We start from the raw sequence: 18,607 nt of genomic DNA on the forward strand, positions 1-18,607 counted from the left end.
GATTTATATGTATATCTGCCCTAAGCCCTGGGGGAGTGATCTCAGTGGCATTGCATCCTTGAGCCGGCCTGTCAGGGCTGGCTAAGTGGGAGTGAGCAAAGACTGGTCACTCATGGTACTGTCTCTTCTTAATTTTCCTCCTCAAGGCAAGGGACTCCAGGCTACTCAAGCTACCAGCCAGAGTCAACATCGTACAAATCCCGCCGACATGAGAACAGCTTTCCAGACTCGTACTCGCGTCGGCATTATTCTTCTTCGTCCTCTTCCTCCTCCTCCTCGTGCTCTTCTTCCTCCTCCTCCCACTTCCGTAGCAATGACCATCACTACCCTCCCTACAATCAGCAGTTTGACGGTGGCAGCGGCGGCGGCAGTGCTGCTACAATCAGCAGCAGCAGCCGGTACCAACGCCTCTCATCCACCTCAGAAGGGCGCCCGTCTTCTTCCACCCCCTCCTCTTCCACCCCCTCCTCCTCTCATCGCTCCCACCAAAGAGAGGACTCTGGTTTCCATTCCCGGCACAGGGAGCGCTCCCAGAGGGAGGAGGCGACTCCTTCCTCCACCGTCAGCACCCCCACGGTCACCACCCCCTCCTCCTCTTCGTCGTCTGTGGCCACCCCAGCCCCAGATAGTGCTCAATTCCAGAACAGCCACAGCTTCACTCAGCAGAGTGCAGAGCCCTTTCCAGCACCCAGCGTTCTCTACCCACCGTACACAGCAACTCCGGAGCCTTTCTCCCTTCCCGTGGAACCCCTTGCAGTGGACCAGGACTATCGGCTGCTCCCCACAGCCGAGACTTTTGCTGCCAACTCCTTGCCTCCTACCGAATTTCTTGCTCAGGAAACTAAAGAGAACACCAGCCCAGCAGTAGCAACCATTGCAGGGGCCGATGACCGGTCCCATTCCCCGGCTGTGCAGACCTCGCCGGCCCGGTCTAGCTCCCCTGCGCCTGAAACTACCAACGAGAGCGTCCCTTTCACTCAGCACAGCAGCTTGGACTCCCGCATCGAGATGCTGCTCAAGGAGCAAAGGTCCAAGTTCTCTTTCCTCAATTTGGACACGGAAGAGGAAGACGAGGAGAAGGGAGGGCCCAAAGGAGTGGAGCCGCATGGGCCCTGCACTCCACCGCCTCCCCTTCCTGTCAGTTTTGAAGATGTGGTGCCGGCGCTGGACATGGGAGCAGGAGCAGAATCTCCCAAAGCCAATGGACAAGATAGAGTAAGTTCTGAGGATTTTGAATGTGGCAACTTTTTTTTGGGAGGGGGGGGGTTGGAGCTCAGTGAAGGACCGAGCCAGCTCCTTGACCATAGAATATTGAGTGACTTGAGAGGGGTGGGATGCAGTGGAACATTCTGAAAGAAGGTATAGGTGGCAGGCTGGAACCTTGAACACAAATACAGTACTCCACACGGCACTCCACATGTTTGGATGTGTGTCACATAAATTCTGCAGTCATGTTTGCTGCTCTTGCAGATCTTGGGTTTTGAACCATTAGAAATGTTTGTTGGGACAGTAAACAGGGCATTGATGATGAACTGTAGGGATGTGCTGATTGCAGAAATCCTTGCACAGGTATCATCTCATCTCCTGAATATCAGCCTTCTTAACAGATGCTGCATCCAGCTTTCTAAGATTTTATGCACAGTCACGAGGGCTAGGAACTTACCTAGGTATCTTTGGTGCCTTTAAGAATTGGGAGAATGAGAGATAACTTGAGGCTAGGGATTTTATATTTGACTTTGCCGGCATCATGAATTTGTTTCAAGATTATTATTACTATTATTATGTAGTGTGAATAATTGAATGATATTGTTGGGATTAGACAGGTAGAAAGACAGGCCTGCAGGAATGGGGGATAGTGGTTTGGGAGGTGGTTTGCAGCAATTGCTTTCAGGGAAATGGGTGGTGCATGCTGCAGAAGCCAGACAATTGGCTCACTGTGCTATCTCCCTCCCTCCCCTTCTCCTCCCAAATAAGGCATCTCAACAATCTTCAGGTGAAGACATGGAAATCTCTGAGGATGAAGCAGAGGTCGAACCCCCAACCCCTGTGGCAGGGGTGTCTGAACCCCATTTTTCTGTGATGCCGTCAGCCCTGGGCCACATGCAACTGGGCGTGTCCTCCTTTACCCCCCACCACCGACCAGAGCCACCCCCCGCCTACCCAATACAGCCTCTCATGTCCGTCTCCCTCCCGCATTTGGCGGGCAAGACCCACTCGCTCTCCAACTACGGCCAGGTTGGCCTACGGCATGCTCACCGCCTCTCAGACTTCAGAGGGCGCGCGGGAGTGGTGGGCGGAGGCCGGGGTGCCCCCCACATCTACGACTTCGTCAACTCCATGGAGCTGATGAACCGGCTGGGCAACCAGTGGGGCGGGATGCCCATGTCCTTCCAGATGCAGACGCAGATGCTGAGCCGCCTGCAGCAGCTGCGTCAGAGCAAAGGCCAGTTTGAGGACCCTTTCCCCTACCACCGGGAGGCGGCTTCTTTCTGCGGCCGCCCCCTCTACGGCCACGGCTACCTACTGGACCAGGCGAACCGCCACTTCCAGAGAGACCAGCTGTTCATGCAGCAGCCGTCAGCAGTGGGGGCCTCGGAGCAGCAGCAGCCGCAGCAGCATTCCTCAGAGCAGCCCCCTCTGCCACCCCCACAGCGCCTCCTTGATTTCCGGGCCTCTCCATGGGGATACCAGGAGGAAGTGGCTCCACCCCCACCTCTTCCCAAGGACCCCCATGCCTCCGTAGTGGACAGCGTCCTTGAGACACTCATGCAGGAGATGAAGAGCATCATGCAGCGTGACCTCAACCGCAAGATGGTGGAGAACGTGGCTTTCAACACCTTTGACAAGTGGTGGGAGCGCAAGGAGGAGAAGGCCAAGGTGATTAGGCGGGGGAGGCTACCAAGAGCCCCAGTCTTGGAAGGGGTGTAGGTTTGAGACACGGTTCCTAACTCTTAGGGATAGGGTGTTGAGGGGTGTCGTGGGGATTTGGGAGAGCTGTGGGGCCTTCTTTGCCGCGAGTGGTATGAAAGGCTTAAGTTTAAGCAAAGATCACCAGTGTCGAAGCAATGATTCTTCAACATCAACTTTGTTGGACTCGTTAGGTTGTACGAATGCTTGATTATCACCTTCCAAAGCAAGTACAGTGGTACCTCGGGTTAAGAACTTAATTCGTTCCGGAGGTCCATTCTTAACCTGAAACTGTTCTTAACCTGAAGCACCACTTTAGCTAATGGGGCCTCCTGCTGCTGCCGCTGCACTGCCGGAGCATGATTTCTCTTCTCATCCTGAAGCAAAGTTCTTAACCTGAGGTAATATTTCTGGGTTAGTGGAGTCTGTAACCTGAAGCGTATGTAACCCGAGGTACCACTGTACAAGCCTCGCTTCTGCAACCTCAGGATGGCAGCGATGCTTGCAGGATGGCATGTGGGGAAGTAGAAGCTTAGCAGAGGCATGAAGTGTGTTGGAGGCAGCAGGGTGGATTAGTAAAGAGATTTGGATGAGGATGTAGGAACAGGACAAATGGGTATGAAGAGACACAGGGAATGTGGAGCAGATAAACCTAATGATATATCTGCATTTAGGAAATCAATCTGTCTGCATACATGGATAGAAAGGGTGCTGTTTAATCAACTTTGACAGACGCTGCTAAAATCATTCTTATCAAAAGTCTCTGTGTTCTGCTCCTTTTGAGCATGTGACTTACCAAGGGTTTGCTGCTCTGCCTACTCCTCATCCCGGATCCCGAACCCTCTTCCTCAGCCTCTCATCACTGCTGCTAATGCCCAGCTCTCATTATCTGCAGCCTTTCCAGAGTACTGTCAAGCAGCCAGTCAAGGAAGAGGAGAAAGACAAGACAAAGCTGAAAGACCCTGCCCTGCTGTCCCTGGTTGACTGGGCCAAGAGTGGCGGCACTGGTGGCCTGGAAGGGTTTGGCTTTGGGACTGGCTTTCGAGGAGTTCTGGGACTCCCATCCTTCAAGGTGAGGGCCATGGATCCTCTTGGGTTGGCTGTGGCAGCCATCCAGCTTCAGGATCTGAAAACCTTGTTTTGTTCAGGAGGCTATAAGTGGGATGGGGGTCATAAGATACAAAATCTGGTTTGAGCACTTGCTTGAGTGATGGCTCTCTAAGCCCTTCTCATCTCAGGGATCCTCTTGTTCCAGGTGAAAAGGAAAGAGCCATCCGAAATCTCGGAGGACAGCGAAGTGAAGCAGCCACACCCATCTACTCTTGCTGAAGAGGATGAGGAAGGTCGGTTCCTTCAGCCCTGGATAGTTATGGGTGATGGTTGAACTTTTTTTTCATAATTAAGGGAGTGTTTTCTATCCTTAAATTAACTCAATCTTACCCTCCCTCTCCCCTGTTCCACCTTGCAGATAAGGATTCCTCACAGGTACCCAAAAGCTCCAAGAGGGATGATGAACGGATCAAAGGGCCGGGAAAAAGGCGGAAACTTTTCTGCCTGGATAGCGAGGGAGAGGAAGCATCTGAAGATTCATCCTCTGAGAAGGTGAGAAGAAGGCGCCCCTTATTTATTTCTTTAGGTTTAATTTATACACTACTTGGTTGTAAATGGAACCTCAAAGCAGTTTGCATTTTGGCTGTTCCTACCACTATGAGAAACCTCTGGTACAGCCTTCTCAACCGTGGGTCTCCAGGTGTTGTCGGACTACAACTCCCATCATCCCTGGTCAATGATCCTACTATCTAGGGATGATGGGAGTTGTAGTCCCGCAATGTCTGGGGAGCCAAGGTTGAGAAAGGCTCCTCTAGCCAGTTTCAGTTTCCCCCAGCGATCGGCCAGGACGCAGCATAAAGCAGTTGAATAGGTCTTTGCGGTAGAATTCTTAAATAGCTTGGATCCTAGAGCTCCCCTTTCCCCCACTGTGCCTGACCAGGTGCCTTGCTGGATCCGGACCAGGACTGCACTTCTCCTTTCCTCCAGTCTTAAATGGCCATCCCCTGCGAAGCCCTTCGGCGTGCCATCTCTCCTCCGTGGCTGTCAATGAGCACAGAGCCTGATGAGCATTCTACTACTCACTTAGCTATGCTGTTATGCCCTTGGCACAGTTGGACCGCTTGACTGCCATTTGCTGCTAGGTTTCCAGGCCCTCCCTTTTCTTCTGCGTCTTCTCCCCCATTCGATCTCTGCTCCCTTTTCTTCAAGCAGCCAAGGTAGCCCTGAAAGCGAAATCACTTTCCAGTTGCGCTTGTAGCCTCAAGTCATTCCGCAGGACTTGAGTTCCTTTTTGAAGTCATGCCCTCTTCAAGCCACTCTGACTCAGGAGTTTGAGCTGACATTTTGCCATGCGTACCCTTTCCTGCTGCTAATGGGCTTGTTAAAAGATTTCGCCCCCTGAGAAACATTTTATGCTGCTGTCTTCACAGGAGGAGGAGGAGGAGGAGCGGAGGGAGGAAGGTGAAGGTTCTAGGGAGCGCGGCACGAAGAAGGAGGAATCTGAAGGTATTGACAGTTGCCAGTTACCAGAAATGATGAATTGCCGTCACTAACATTGTCCTTAATAACAGGCTGTTGACTTAGGTGGAGATGAAAGATAGCAGGGTCTTTTCTAATCCGTGTGCTTCTTTTGGTATGAATCATACCCCTTCTGCATGTGGTTTCCCTATCAATGCAAGTGGCATCTCCTTTTACTCTGTTCTTGAAGCACTCAGGACACTTCTCTGCCGAAAAGCCAGCTGGTCATCAGCACTTGGCAGAGCTTCTGGGTTTTTTATATACTCAGTACAGTGGCAAGACGAAATTAATTCGTTCCGCAAGTTTTTTCTTCTTGCGAGTTTTTCGTCTTGCGAAGCACGGTTTCCCATAGGAATGCATTGAAAATCAATTAATGCGTTCCTAGGGAAACTGCCTTCAGACCAGGTCCGGGGACAGTCTGTCCCCCGACCTCTTCTGAAGGCTGGGGGGGGGGGGGACAAGGGCTTCTGAAGGCTGGGGGGGGGCTGGGGTGGAACAAGGGCTTCGCTGCCGACCCCCAGCATTTTAAAATCTCACCGGGACACGGGGAGATTTTAAAATGCTGGGGGTCAGCAGCGAACGCTTCGCTGATCCCGGGACGGCAGGCAGATCTGCACCGCCATCCAGAGCGGGGTGGGACTTAGCCCCGCTCGGGATGGCAGTCCCGGGACGGCAGACAGCTCTGCCCCGGCATCCAGAGCGGGGCGGGACTTAGCGCCCCGCTCGGGATGGCGGCACACATCTGCCTGCAGTCCCGGGATGGCAGACAGCTCTGCGCCGGCATCCAGAGCGGGGCGGGACTTAGCGCCCCGCTCGGGATGGCGGCACAGATCTGCCTGCAGTCCCGGGACGGCAGACAGCTCTGCGCTGGCATCCAGAGCGGGGCGGGACTCAGCGCCCCGCTCGGGATGGTGGCGCAGATCTGCCTGCAGTCCCGGGACTGCAGGCAGCTTTGCGCGGCCATCTGTAGCGGGGCGGGCTTCGCCCCCGGCTCCCGATGGCCGCGCAGAGCTGCGCTGATCCCGGCACGGCAGACAGCTCTGCGCCGCCATCCCGAGCAGGGCGGGACTTCTCTGCTGTCCCGGGGAGATTTTAAAATGCTGGGGGTCGGCAGCGAACGCTTCGCTCCCGCCCGCCAGCATTTTAAGATCGCCCGGGGCAGCGGAGAAGTCTCCGCTGTCCCGGGAAGGCAGGCGGGGGGGAGCAAAGACTTTTGCCCCCCGCCGGCCTTCAGAAGAGGTCCAGGACCTCTTCTGAAGGCCGGCTGTGGGCGAAAGTCTTTGCTCCCGACCGCCAGCAATTTAAAACAGGTCCCCGGAGATTTCCCTATGGGCTTTCGTCTTGCGAAGCAAGCCCATAGGGAAATTCGTCTTGCGAAGCGCCTCCGAAACAGAAAACCCTTTCGTCTTGCGGGTTTTCCGTCTTGCGAGGCATTCGTCTTGCGGGGTACCACTGTACTTAAATCCCTCCTTCTGCAAAGCTAAATGTTGCAACCTGTGGAAAATATGCAAATCTGGCCATATTTTTATTTGCACCATTCACTTTAAAAAATGTTTTACATAATTCTGCTTTTGCTAGTCATAGGGAGGGGCAAGGAATTTTGTGGATCATTGAAAACCCCACCCTCTGCAAGAAATGTTGTTCAACTGTCTCTCCAGCCTTTGACATTTCAGTAGGCTCCACCATGACCATGTGCTTTCAAGTGTATCTTTGCAGCCATGGGGTGGTATTAAACTAAGTCCTACTCAGAGTAGACCTGTTGAACTAAATGGACCTGTTGCTCATATCTAGTAACTTCAATGGGACCACCTGTGAGGACTAGAAATTGTGTGTGTGTGGTTTTTTTAAAAAGTGGCAGCTGAAATAATTTCAGAAACTATACTTTGGACAAAGACCACACTCTGCTCTCTGCCTGTGCTATGCGTGGGAGTGTGAAATGCTCACAGCCATGTTGCTGGTCTTACCTGTCCCCTTTTATCCCTTGTGCAGATGAAGGTGAGAGCGATGGCTCCTCCAAGTATTCTGTCTATGACGAGTCTGATGAGGACAGCGACAGCACTTCTGATTCAGAGAGCAGCTCTTCGTCTTCCTCTTCCTTGTCCTCCTCTTCATCTGATGAGGAGGAAGCTGAGAGCATGGAGGAAATGGACGAATCTACCATGGACAGCTGCCCCACCGAGCCACTGAGAGACCTGGAAGAGAGAATGCGTCAAACTGCAGACGCTGAGCTTGACAAGAAGAAAACAGAAGCAGGCCTGCTCCAAGGTGAGATGCTCTACCCAGAGTCCTCCCCAGCTCTGCTTGGGAGATGGGGAAAGTGTTGGAGAGCAGCGTTGGGAGGCCAAGATGTGGATTGGCATGTTTGCACTCATTATCTTACCAAACGACTGGTGAGCCACATATACGTTTTCCCAACATTGTCCCACTTCCATGGCTTTCAGTTCCTCCTGTATCTTGATGCCATCCAGCTCTACCGCTCCAGCCCAGAACTTCTGCCTCCATCCAGTCATGCATCTTCTGTGAGAGATGTCTGCTTGGATGTTTCATTATCGTTTCAAGCTCAGTATGTCAAAGACTGGCTCACCTCATATTTTCCCCAATCTATTCTCTCATTATCTATTGACAGCGTCACAATCCACTCTGTTGATCAGAAGCAAGCCTTGGTTTTCCCTTTGGTCCTCCTTAATCAATTACCAAATCATGTCATTTCCCCCTTTACAATATTACAGAAATTGGGCCCTTCCTCTCTCTCCCCAGCCAAAACTCTAGTCCACCTCCTGCTTATCTCACAACACAACTGCTACAATTTTCTCTTTGGTTTTCCATCGACTCACTGGTTTTCTCTCTTGCCAATATTATTAACCTCCCCCACTGCTTCCACCCTATTTAAATTATACCACTGCTTGCTTGTTGGCTTTCTTTCCTGCACAGTCTCCTTGTTCTCACCTTAAAAATTGGTGACCCCACACTCACCAGTGCACAATTTATCTCCCTCATGCAGGCCATGTGGCAGAAGAGAAGCCTGCTCCTCTGAAGGATGGCACCCTGGCCCCGCATCTAGAGGAGAAGGATGTTGGGACGGCGCCAGAAGAGCGACCCAGGCCGGAAGAGCGACCTTCCTCACCTATCCCACTCCTGCCACCACCCAAGAAGCGCCGGAAAACAGTCTCCTTCTCAGCTCCTGGTGCGGATGACGAGATCAAGGTGGCATTTGAGAAGCCACTGGAACCGGCTCCTTCAACGCTTTTGCCTCCGCCGCCTCCTCTTCCCCCACCACCTCCGCCGCCTGTCCCCACAGAGGTAGCACAGGCCCCCTTAGTGCCTGTAGAACCCATGTTACCATCCCAAGTGCCCTTAACCCTGGAAGCCCCAGCTCCAGTTGCCTCTCCCCTGCCTCCTGTAGCGCCCCCTGCCAAGGCAGCAGCCCCTGCCAGCCGCAAGAGGGAGCCCCCCAAAGCCAACCAAAGAACAATCAGCAACCTGCCGGCTGACCACGCTTCCCTGGTGAAGTGTTGGACGGATGAGCTGCTTCCGCCTGGCCGGTCCCGGAGCCGCTCTCGCTCTCGGAGCTCAGAGCTCCCACGGGTGCCCCAGCCCCCTGGGGAGGACAGGCTGCACCTGCGCGAGCGGATGGGCGTTTCCTCGCTGCTGGAGCTGGCGAATCAACCCAACCTGGCCGTGCTGGCGGATGTGGCACTGAAGAAGGCCGGTGCAGGCAGTGAAGACTCCGAGGAGACGGAGACCTCCGACGAGGCCGAGGAGCCCAAGGCCGTGCCGCCGGTCCCTGCACTGCCCCCGGAAGTCAGCAGCATTCTGATGGAGCATAACTACGCCATGGCTGTCCGCGCAGTACCTGCCTCCCGCAAAGCCGACGAGGCGGTGTTGTCTGGCGCTGCTGACCTGCCGCGCGTGGATTTGTACAGCGAGCACATTGGCGAGGTCCTGGAGGCGCCTGAGGAGGTTGTGGCTGATGCCAGTGAGGTCAAAGCTGAGCCTGACGTGGATGACCTGGTTTCGCTGCCCCCGCCTCCGCCAGCCGAGAAGCCCAAGGCAGCTGTTCCACAGCAGCAGCAGCAGCAACAACAACCACCCCAGGCCAAGAAGCAGCCCCAGTGGCTCAAGGAAGAGGCCCTAAAGGACCTGGGGAACTTGCACTTTGGGCCTGAGGACCTGTTCCTTTCAGAGAGTGAGGAGGAGGAGGAAGAGGAGGAGGAGAGCGCTGACAGCAGCGACGAAGGGGAGATCCGCAGGCGCTCCCTGCGCTCCCACTCGCACAAGCATGCCCCTGCTCAGCCACCTCCGCTGCCCCTGGCCTTTGAGACACGCAGTGAGTTTGAGCAGATGACAATCTTGTATGACATCTGGAACTCAGGGCTAGACCTGGAGGACATGAAGTACCTGCGGCTGACGTACGAGCGCCTGCTGCACGAGGACAACAGCACGGACTGGCTGAACGATACCCACTGGGTCCACCACACCAATATCCTTCCTGGAGCAAATGGCAGGCGATTCTGGAGGGTTGGGGGCCGGGTATCTTTGCTGCGAATGCATCTTGGGGTTATACCATTTTGACTAGCAGGGCTTCCTCCACTGATATCTGGGAATTGTAGTTTGGTGAGGCCTGCTGCTACCGAGAATTCTGTTTTAAGATCTGTAGCTGCCCTCCCCTATAGTGCTGAAATTCCCTGGGAAGAGGAATTGACTGCTCAACCAGTTTATAGTGTTGGGTATACCTTGGGGCTTTCCATCATCACTGTTGGGTTTTTGTTTGTAGAATATGAAGAGTTCATAAAATATTAAGGATAGCATGTTGATAGACTTTGTTAGCTCTGCAGTTGTTGCCCCTTGTTTAACAAGGCCAGCAGAGGCATTGGGGGCAGCAGGGTTAGTTAGGTTGCAGCTGCTGAAATTCCTAGCATTTAGCAGTTGTCTTGCGAACATTTCCCAGTTCTGCAATAGTTGGCAGGTTGTGCCATCATCACCATTATTGTGTTCCATGCTAAAGATTCAGAAAGGTGAGTGGTGAAAGTGAAGTTCAGTTTTTCGGGGGGGGGGGGTTAAAAGCAAAACCTGTAATCTTTAGAAATGCAAAGCCACAAAAGAGGGAACGGCATGAGAGTCTGTTTTACACTATGGTTACTTTTGTGGGTTTGGGGGCAGTTGTTGTTATAACAAGATAAGAAATTGGGAAGCTTTAGTTGGTTGCATCCAAAGAAGTCATTGTGCGAGGGGAAGGATTTCCACTTGTGCAGTGGAATTTCCCTTCCCTCTCCTCCCCTTCCATCCCCCAAATATGCTCGGGGGGGGGGGGGTCCCTATACCAGTGTTTCCCAACCTTTTTTGGGCAAAGGCACACTTGTTTGATGAAAAAAATCTTGAGGCACCCCGTGACGTCAGCACGCAGCGTCACGCCGGGAGGGAAGGGCGCCGGGGCGCTGCTGCTGCTGCTGCCGCTCCCGGCAGGCATGGGCCCAGCTGAGGCGGCGGCGGCTGTTGTGGTGGCGGCGATAGCGGGCGGAGGAGGGGGCGGCAGGGCCGAGGTGGCCGGCGGCGGCGGGGGAGGCGGCGGCGGGTGGAGCAGGAGGGCGGCCGAGGCCGGTGAGGGAGTAGGGTTGCCTGGGGCTTGAGGAGCCGTCGCCGGGAGTTGCTGCTGCTGTTGTTGCTGCTGCTGCCCGGACATGCCGGCCTCCTCCTCGTCCACTGTCTCGCGCTCCTCCCTTTTGCGCGTGCTGCCCCGCCGCCGCCCCATTGGCCGGGTCCTGTCAGCTGATCCTGTGTTATTTCCTGTGTGTGTGTGTGAGGGGAGAATGGAGAGAGAAACCTCGGCACCACCACCGCGGAGCCGCCCCCGGCTCGACGCGGATCCTCGCCGCCGCCGCCCCGCCTCTCGCCGCCCGACTCGCCCGCCTCCCTCCCACGGCACTAGTGTGCCGCGGAACACCGGTTGGGAAACACTGCCCTATACCCTCAGGAGCAGATGGAGAGGGAGAGAAGGTCCATTGCATGAATGGAAGTCATTACACTCACCCAGTAATTTCCTGAATTCAACTCCATGCCTCTTCCTTGCCCCCCCCCCCCGGTCATTTCTTCCAGGAGGCATGTGGTTTAATTCTGCTAATGGAAGAGATGCATGTATGGCAACCTTTTCACCAAGGCTTCTGAAGAGGGGAAGTTGCTTGCTTGGCCCAAACACAAGATGCAGAAAGAGGCCTGTGTCCCATTTCCATGCTCCATGCTTTTCTTTTTCTCCTTAACTCTCCCCGCCTCCACTCACAAACATTGCGAACCCCAAGCGGAAGCGGAAGTCATCAGACCTGCGGGAGCACCAGACAGGCTGTGCCCGCAGCGAGGGCTATTACCATATCAGCAAGAAAGAGAAGGACAAGTACCTCGACGTCTGCCCGGCCACCGTGCAGCAGCTTGATGCTGCTGACGTGCAGGTTAGACCCCTCTTTATGCTCCCTGTGCGGTTTTTTCTTTATTTCCCCCCCTAAAAACTAGGTGCGCCCTATAGTCCGGTGCGTCCTATGGTGCGAAAAATACGGTACCCTGTAAATAACACAGATGATGCTCTCATCTTCGAGCCAAATTTTGTGCAGTACTTTAAGAGGCTTTTTATTGTGGCAAAAAATGCCTCCTTTAGTTCCACATAAGCATCAGTCCGCAATAAGCATGTACCTTATATATCGGCAGTTTTGTGTGCAGGTCCAAACTGACTTGGGAGCAACCAAAAGTTTGCAGGCAGGTCAGCCTAATGACCCCCGCCCCCCGGCCAGTCCTCTTCTCTCACTGGGTCTGAGAGAACTGGGAGTGGAATAGGAAGAGATTTGTTGCCTGTGCAGTTTGAAGGGTCCCACAGTAATCAAGAGAAGCAGGGGCTGACTAAGAATCTAAAGGAGGTGCTTGTGCATGTATAAGAACACGGGGTGCTGCTTTCTATTGAGTCAGACCATTGATCTGTCTAGCTCCCGTGAGCACTTTTGAATACTGACAACATAAAATGCGAAAAGGCGGGGGAGTCTTCTCATTTTGAAAGTATCTTGTTTGATAGTACAGTGGTGCCTCGCAAGACGAAATTAATTCGTTCGGCAAGTTTTTTCTTCTTGCGAGTTTTTCATCTTGCGAAGCACGGTTTCCCATAGGAATGCATTGAAAATCAATCAATGCTTTCCTGTGGAAACCGCCTTCAGACCAGGTCCGGGGACAGTCTGTCCCCCGACCTCTTCTGAAGGCTGGGGGGGGGGGACAAGGGCTTTTCTTCCCACCCCCAGCATTTTAAAAAACCCCGGGACAGCAAAATGCTGGCGGGCGGCAGCGAAGCCTCTGCTGCTGCCCGCCAGCATTTTAAAAAACACTGGGACAGCGGAGGACTTCTCCGCTGTCCCGGGGCGATTTAAAAGCCCCCGGGAAGGCAGGCAGGGGGGAGCAAAGACTTTTGCCCCCCCCCCCGCCGGCCTTCAGAAGAGGTCCAGGACCTCTTCTGAAGGCCGGCGGGGGGCGAAAGTCTTTGCTCCCCCCCGCCTGCCTTCAAAAGCCGTCTGGGATAGCGGAGAAACGAAGGCTGGCGGCGGGAGGAGGTCTCTCCGCCTCGCCGCCAGCCTTCGGAGGAGGTCCGAGGACAGTGGGGAAGACGCGCTGCGCTTCCCCGCTGTCCCGGAGATTTCCCTATGGGCTTTCGTCTTGCGAAGGAAGCCCATAGGGAAATTCGTTTTGCGAAGCGCCTCCAAAACGGAAAACCCTTTCGTCTAGCGGGTTTTCCGTCTTGCGAGGCGTTCGTCTTGCGGGGCACCACTGTAGTGGGAAGTTACAGTACCATTCTTACTGCTTCCTAAGCATGCTGACCACCCTCACTGAAACTGGGTAAATGTGCAGCTGGGATAGTGAGCCGCTTTTAAAGGGTGTCCCTTTCCATATGTGTGACTCTGCAATGATCCTCGGTGGTGTGTTCCCCTTCTGCTGTGAGCAGAAGGATTTTGCTTTCATTCATTTTCAACCAGTTCTCCCCTCCTCCTCCTTCAGGGCACCAACCGCATCCTGTCCGAACGGCGATCTGAGCAAAGGCGCCTGCTCAGTGCCATTGGCTCCTCCGCCATCTTGGATAGCGACCTTCTGAAACTAAACCAGCTGAAGGTACCCAAGATGTCTTGTTAAGCAAGTTGAAAGAGTGGAGCAAGCAGGAGATGCGCCCTTGGCTGGGGGGATTAGGAGTGTGATCCTAGTATATCCTTTGGAAGGCAGAGGGCAATGGACTTGGCCTGGCATGCATTTCAGATGCTGAGGCTTCCCAGAATTGGGCATGGAGGGCTTCTCAGTAGGGGGTGGCTTTCCTCACAGAGCCAATCTTGATCCCCGTGTTACATTAAATCACATTGCACTTTAGGAAGCAAGGAAGCTTTTGGACAAAGATTTTGTCTGCGGTTCACCGAAAGCAATTGAAAAGTATCTGTAAGCTCAGATTTAATTGTTTGAGGGACTCCAGATAATGCAGTTGGCACAAGATCTTATCTGCTGTAGCTGAGTCTTTGCAGAATTTGGCTCTCCGCTATTGGAAATCGCATTGTGGGGGGCTATGAGTGTGTTAGGAGTGTGAGGGGAAATGATGGGTTAATTGGAGTATAGAAACCATATATTTTGAGCCATGGCAATCTATCCACTTATACAGTGGTACCTCAGGTTACATATGCTTCAGGTTAAGAAATCGTGCTCCGGCGGTGTGGCAGCAGCAGCAGGAGGCCCCATTAGCTAAAGTGGTGCTTCAGGTTAAGAACAGTTTCAGGTTAAGAACGGACCTCCGGAACGAATTAAGTACTTAACCCGAGGTACCACTGTAGTGTGGTTTTAAGTGACTCTTTGTCGGTGGTGAAGCATGTGTGCATTGAGCAGCAATCATCAGGCAACGTTTTTCTAGAAAGCTGAGGACTAAATAATCTTGGAGGTTTTTTTTAACAAAGAAATGTCTGGAATCCAGATTGTATGCTGTGAGTTTTGCACAAACATGCACACTCAGCCTAGCCCTCGGCTCCTATCTGTCCCAGACAGCACATGAGTATCCCGCTGCTTCTCCCATACCCATCATTCCTCTCCTCACCGTCCTCCTCTTCCCTTTAGTTCCGCAAGAAGAAGCTACGCTTTGGTCGGAGTCGAATTCATGAATGGGGCCTCTTTGCCATGGAGCCAATCGCTGCTGATGAGATGGTCATTGAGTACGTGGGTCAAAATATCCGGCAGGTGAGCAGTAGTGGAGGAGACGAGGTCTAGGAAGGAATTCTTGTTTCTGCTGCCTTGATGTCTTGTGCGAGCCTGTCTTTATAACATGAGAGCACCAGCCTTGGTCCACAGCCTTGGTCATACTGTTTTATCTTGTGTTTAAAAACAATCGTTTCTGAAAGCTAAGCATCATAATGTGGCTGGATTGCTCCCATCCCTCACAGAAGCATTCTGGCTTTGTATGGCTGGTATTTAAAGGTGGTGATGCCAAAGTTGGTGGTGATGCCAAAGGGTGGCTGCAGATATTTCTCTACATGTTTTTTTGTACCTCTGATTGTATTGCCTTAGGAGAGCTTTGTCCAGGATTTCACCACTACTTTGGTTTTTGAAAGATGACCCCTTCCCTAAACCTCTCGTTTCCCCTGTATTTTCTTGTATTATCTGTTTTTTTTAAAACAACAACAACAACAAAGGCTTGTGGGTAGGGGACTGTGACCAGTGGGCTAGTGCAGTGGGGAAGTAGTGTGGAAAAGTACCAAAAGAAGTAAGCTTGGGCTCTGTGAGGTTCTTTACTGAACTCCATTTCTTCATCAGAGGCCATGAAATGTATGCATGCATATGCAACCAATTGACACCAGAGGGTGCTCTGGAGACTGCACAGAGCAGGGCTGCCTTTTCATTACTGCCTTGGGAGGACCTGTTTGCTTCCTGAGTGACAGTTCAGATTGTTCCAACCTTTTTTGCAGCGACACCCAAGGAATTTCCTTCCCAAATGATAGCCACGCTTCTGAGAAGCACTGCACTGACAGCTGTCAATTTGCACTTTGGCACTGGGAAAGTTCCTTAACTGTTTTCAGAGGGCTGCAGCAAAAAGGAGTCTTGATGGCACCGTTAAGACTAACTTTATTATGGCACAAGCTTTTATGGACAGGTCCTCACCTCATGTACCTGATGAAGTGGGCACTAGCCTGCAAAAGTGCATTACACCATTTTTTTATTAAGCTTAGTTTAAGGTGTCTCAAGACTCTGCAGTTCTTTCTCTGTTACCCAGCACCAGATGCTGGCACATTCCACCTCCTGGATCAGAGGTGGGGGAACCTTTTTGGCCCAGCAGGCAAGCTTGGTCCTCTCTCTCTATGGCCAACTTTGACAGGCATTTTGACGGACAGAGCAGCCTTGCTTCTTGTCACATGGTCCGCTCTTGAGTGCCCTGACTCACTCCTCCTCCTTCTCAGGTGGTGGCTGACATGCGCGAGAAGCGGTATGCGCAGGAGGGCATCGGGAGCAGCTACCTTTTCCGTGTGGACCACGACACAATAATCGACGCCACCAAATGTGGCAACCTAGCCCGCTTCATCAACCACTGCTGCACGGTGAGCTATGTGGACATTGTAAAGGAAGTTATCATTAAATGCATTCATTCATGCAATGTTTTCAATGAACCTACCACTTTACAGAGTTACATGAGCCAGAGAACAACTCCAGTTTAATTTAGCTGCATTATTCTCATTTTCAGGTAGACTAAGTTGCCCCTAATGTGCCTGCTTCCATGAAAAGTCAGTAAATCCTGACTGGGGCACTGGGGGCAGCTCTGAATTCTAGAAAGAAGCCCTGGGCTGCTGGTTCAGAGAGTGGGGAAGAGGCTTCCTGGGCCTCCCTTGGTTCACCCTTGTTACTGGCACTTCTTTAGCTTCACATGCAGTGGTTCTGGTATGCTATTGCATTCCACACACTTTGGGAATCACAAATGGAACCTTTTTTGTGTTTGGGGGTGTGTGCTCCTGACTTCCAAACGAGTAGTATAGTGAGCTAGTGAGGTGGTGGTGCTGCCATTGGCATAGAGCTGACGTATTAACATCCTGTCCGGTTCACTTTTGTTCATCTTTCCCTCTCTTAGCCCAACTGCTATGCCAAAGTCATCACCATAGAATCCCAGAAGAAGATTGTCATCTATTCCAAGCAGCCCATCAGCATCAACGAGGAAATCACTTACGACTACAAGTTCCCGATTGAGGAGAACAAGATTCCTTGCCTGTGTGGCACAGAGAACTGCCGGGGCACCCTGAACTGAGACATAACCCTGGCGCTCGTATTTATTTTGTTTCCCCAGCCCTAATCTCGCCTCTCACCCGTAGCTCAGCTCTTCTCCCCACAGAGTTGTGGGAAAACTCTGTCGCCTTAAGACCCATCCATGTACCTTTTAAAGCTCCCAGCCAATGAGAAAGCACTTCCCTCGCCTCAGGTTCGAATCAGCAAGAAGTTCCTTTTTCTTCCACCAGCCAGGCTGGTGATAGTTTCTTTTCAGGTGTTGCTGTCATTTTTGCTCCAGCCTCCAACACCAATTAACAAAACTCCTGTAGATTCTGACCCTTTGCAGAAGTCAAATACCCTTCCCTTTCCAGCTTAAGACGGCCTGGATGTTAGTGTGGTTAATTCTGCAATGCCCACCAGCTCTGTTGCTAAACTCAGAGAATGGCTTACGATATTGAGGGAATCAGCAGGGTGGCTGTGGGGTGGAATTTCCCTTCTAGGTATCATCTATTTCAGGTTATGCATGTTCAGCGCACAGCTGTTGATTAGCCGTTGACTTTGAGAATGGCAGGTTGGGATCAGTGCCTCCTGTGAAACCTTTTGAGGCAGTGCAGTGCTTGATGCCCCCTGAGGGCACATCTGCTAGAGCTAAGAGCTGCCCAGGCCCTTGAAATTTCAGATTGTGGAGCATTTGTCCTCACATTTCCAAAGGGTTTGGGGGGGGGGGAGGTTTCCTGGTTTTTTGACAGAGAGGGCTGGAACAACCCCTGCCCCTGGGACTTTGTTCTGGGGTTAAAGGTGGCTCCTGAAATCTTTCTGCTAATGGCCAGGATGCACTGGGGGGTGGGGGGAAGCATGTCATTGTCCAGCCGCGTCATTCAGCTAGATTTGTCACCATGGGCAAAAACTTGAACCTTCCTGCTTCAATGTCTTTCTCCTCGTAGAATTATCATCCCGTTGATTCTTCCTCCTTCCAAGCTCTTGAGGCCAGAGAAATAGAGGTCCTGAAAACCAGTTAAGATTGTGTCATTCATATTGCAACCTCCCTTTCCTGACTCTTTTTTTTTATTCTGTAACGTGTAGTAAAACGGGGGGGACAGGGACTAGCCGTAATAATGAAGGGGAGTTGAGTTTCTTTCCTTGTTACAGTTATGGCTTCAACTGATGCTGACTTACAGCGTAAGCTAAGACTTTCCCACATCCCAGCCACCCCTAATAATTTTTCTTTAGGAGAAGAAAGTTGTGTATATATCTATTCCAGATGGATTGGCTGTTTCTTGTAGAAACACATGCGTTTATTAGTATGTAAATATTTTATTTTGTTTTCCTCTTCATACTAAAACGAAAACTGTAAATAATGTTGCAATGTATTTCCTTCTCCTGTTTTTTTATCCGTGCTTCTTGCCCTGTGCCACCCTTTTCCTTTGATGCCAAGTAGGATTTCTTTCTCTCCCCCCCCCCCCTTTTCCCTCTTGGGTTTATTTGGGGTGGGAGGGGAGCATATAACTTTCTGGCAGGGGGTCAAAGAGTGTATTTCTTTGTTTCTTTTAAATGGGAGTCAGTTTTGAAAGTGAAAGATTTTAAAAGTAGGCATTTGGAAATATTTTAGCAGGTTTGTTTGTTTGTTTCATTTTAAAGTTCTGTCTTCATCCTGCTTGTCCCAGTGTTTGGATTTTGAATAGTGTTGAGCTAGGTGTTTGGGAACATATCTTCTCCCTGGCTAGCATGTGTTTCCTGCAGTGGACTGTCCAGAGCTATGAGGAATTGGCTGCTTTCAATTTTCCCCGTCCAGAATGCCCTTTACGTTCTAGGGAAACCACGGGTGACACGTGAAAAAGGTTCCATCTATATTTTAATAGTAGAGAGGGGCAAGGGGCTTGCTTTCAAGGGAGAA

The 18,607-nt window shown here is 52.0% G+C and overlaps 1 protein-coding gene across 6 annotated transcripts in view; it reads left to right on the forward strand.

The window, feature by feature from the left end:
• The window catches only part of SETD1A (SET domain containing 1A, histone lysine methyltransferase), a 29,338-nt gene extending 11,255 nt beyond the window's left edge, over positions 1–18,083 (forward strand). For 4 of the 6 annotated variants that reach the window (XM_077917916.1, XM_077917915.1, XM_077917917.1 and 1 more), the window contains exons 8-20: positions 147–1,215; positions 1,975–2,877; positions 3,803–3,979; positions 4,163–4,250; positions 4,376–4,509; positions 5,388–5,463; positions 7,465–7,740; positions 8,477–9,955; positions 11,746–11,915; positions 13,495–13,605; positions 14,584–14,703; positions 15,918–16,055; positions 16,580–18,083. In XM_077917916.1, the coding sequence (XP_077774042.1) occupies positions 147–1,215; positions 1,975–2,877; positions 3,803–3,979; positions 4,163–4,250; positions 4,376–4,509; positions 5,388–5,463; positions 7,465–7,740; positions 8,477–9,955; positions 11,746–11,915; positions 13,495–13,605; positions 14,584–14,703; positions 15,918–16,055; positions 16,580–16,753 (4,915 nt within the window). In that variant the 3' untranslated portion in view covers positions 16,754–18,083. The remainder of the gene's footprint in view (positions 1–146; positions 1,216–1,974; positions 2,878–3,802; positions 3,980–4,162; positions 4,251–4,375; positions 4,510–5,387; positions 5,464–7,464; positions 7,741–8,476; positions 9,956–11,745; positions 11,916–13,494; positions 13,606–14,583; positions 14,704–15,917; positions 16,056–16,579) is intronic. The other 2 variants (XM_028704130.2, XM_028704131.2) reach the window with 2 other exon arrangements.
• Positions 18,084–18,607: the final 524 nt, after the last annotated feature.

This window comes from Podarcis muralis, chromosome 13 (assembly GCF_964188315.1).
Source record: "Podarcis muralis chromosome 13, rPodMur119.hap1.1, whole genome shotgun sequence".
NCBI lineage: Eukaryota > Metazoa > Chordata > Lepidosauria > Squamata > Lacertidae > Podarcis > Podarcis muralis.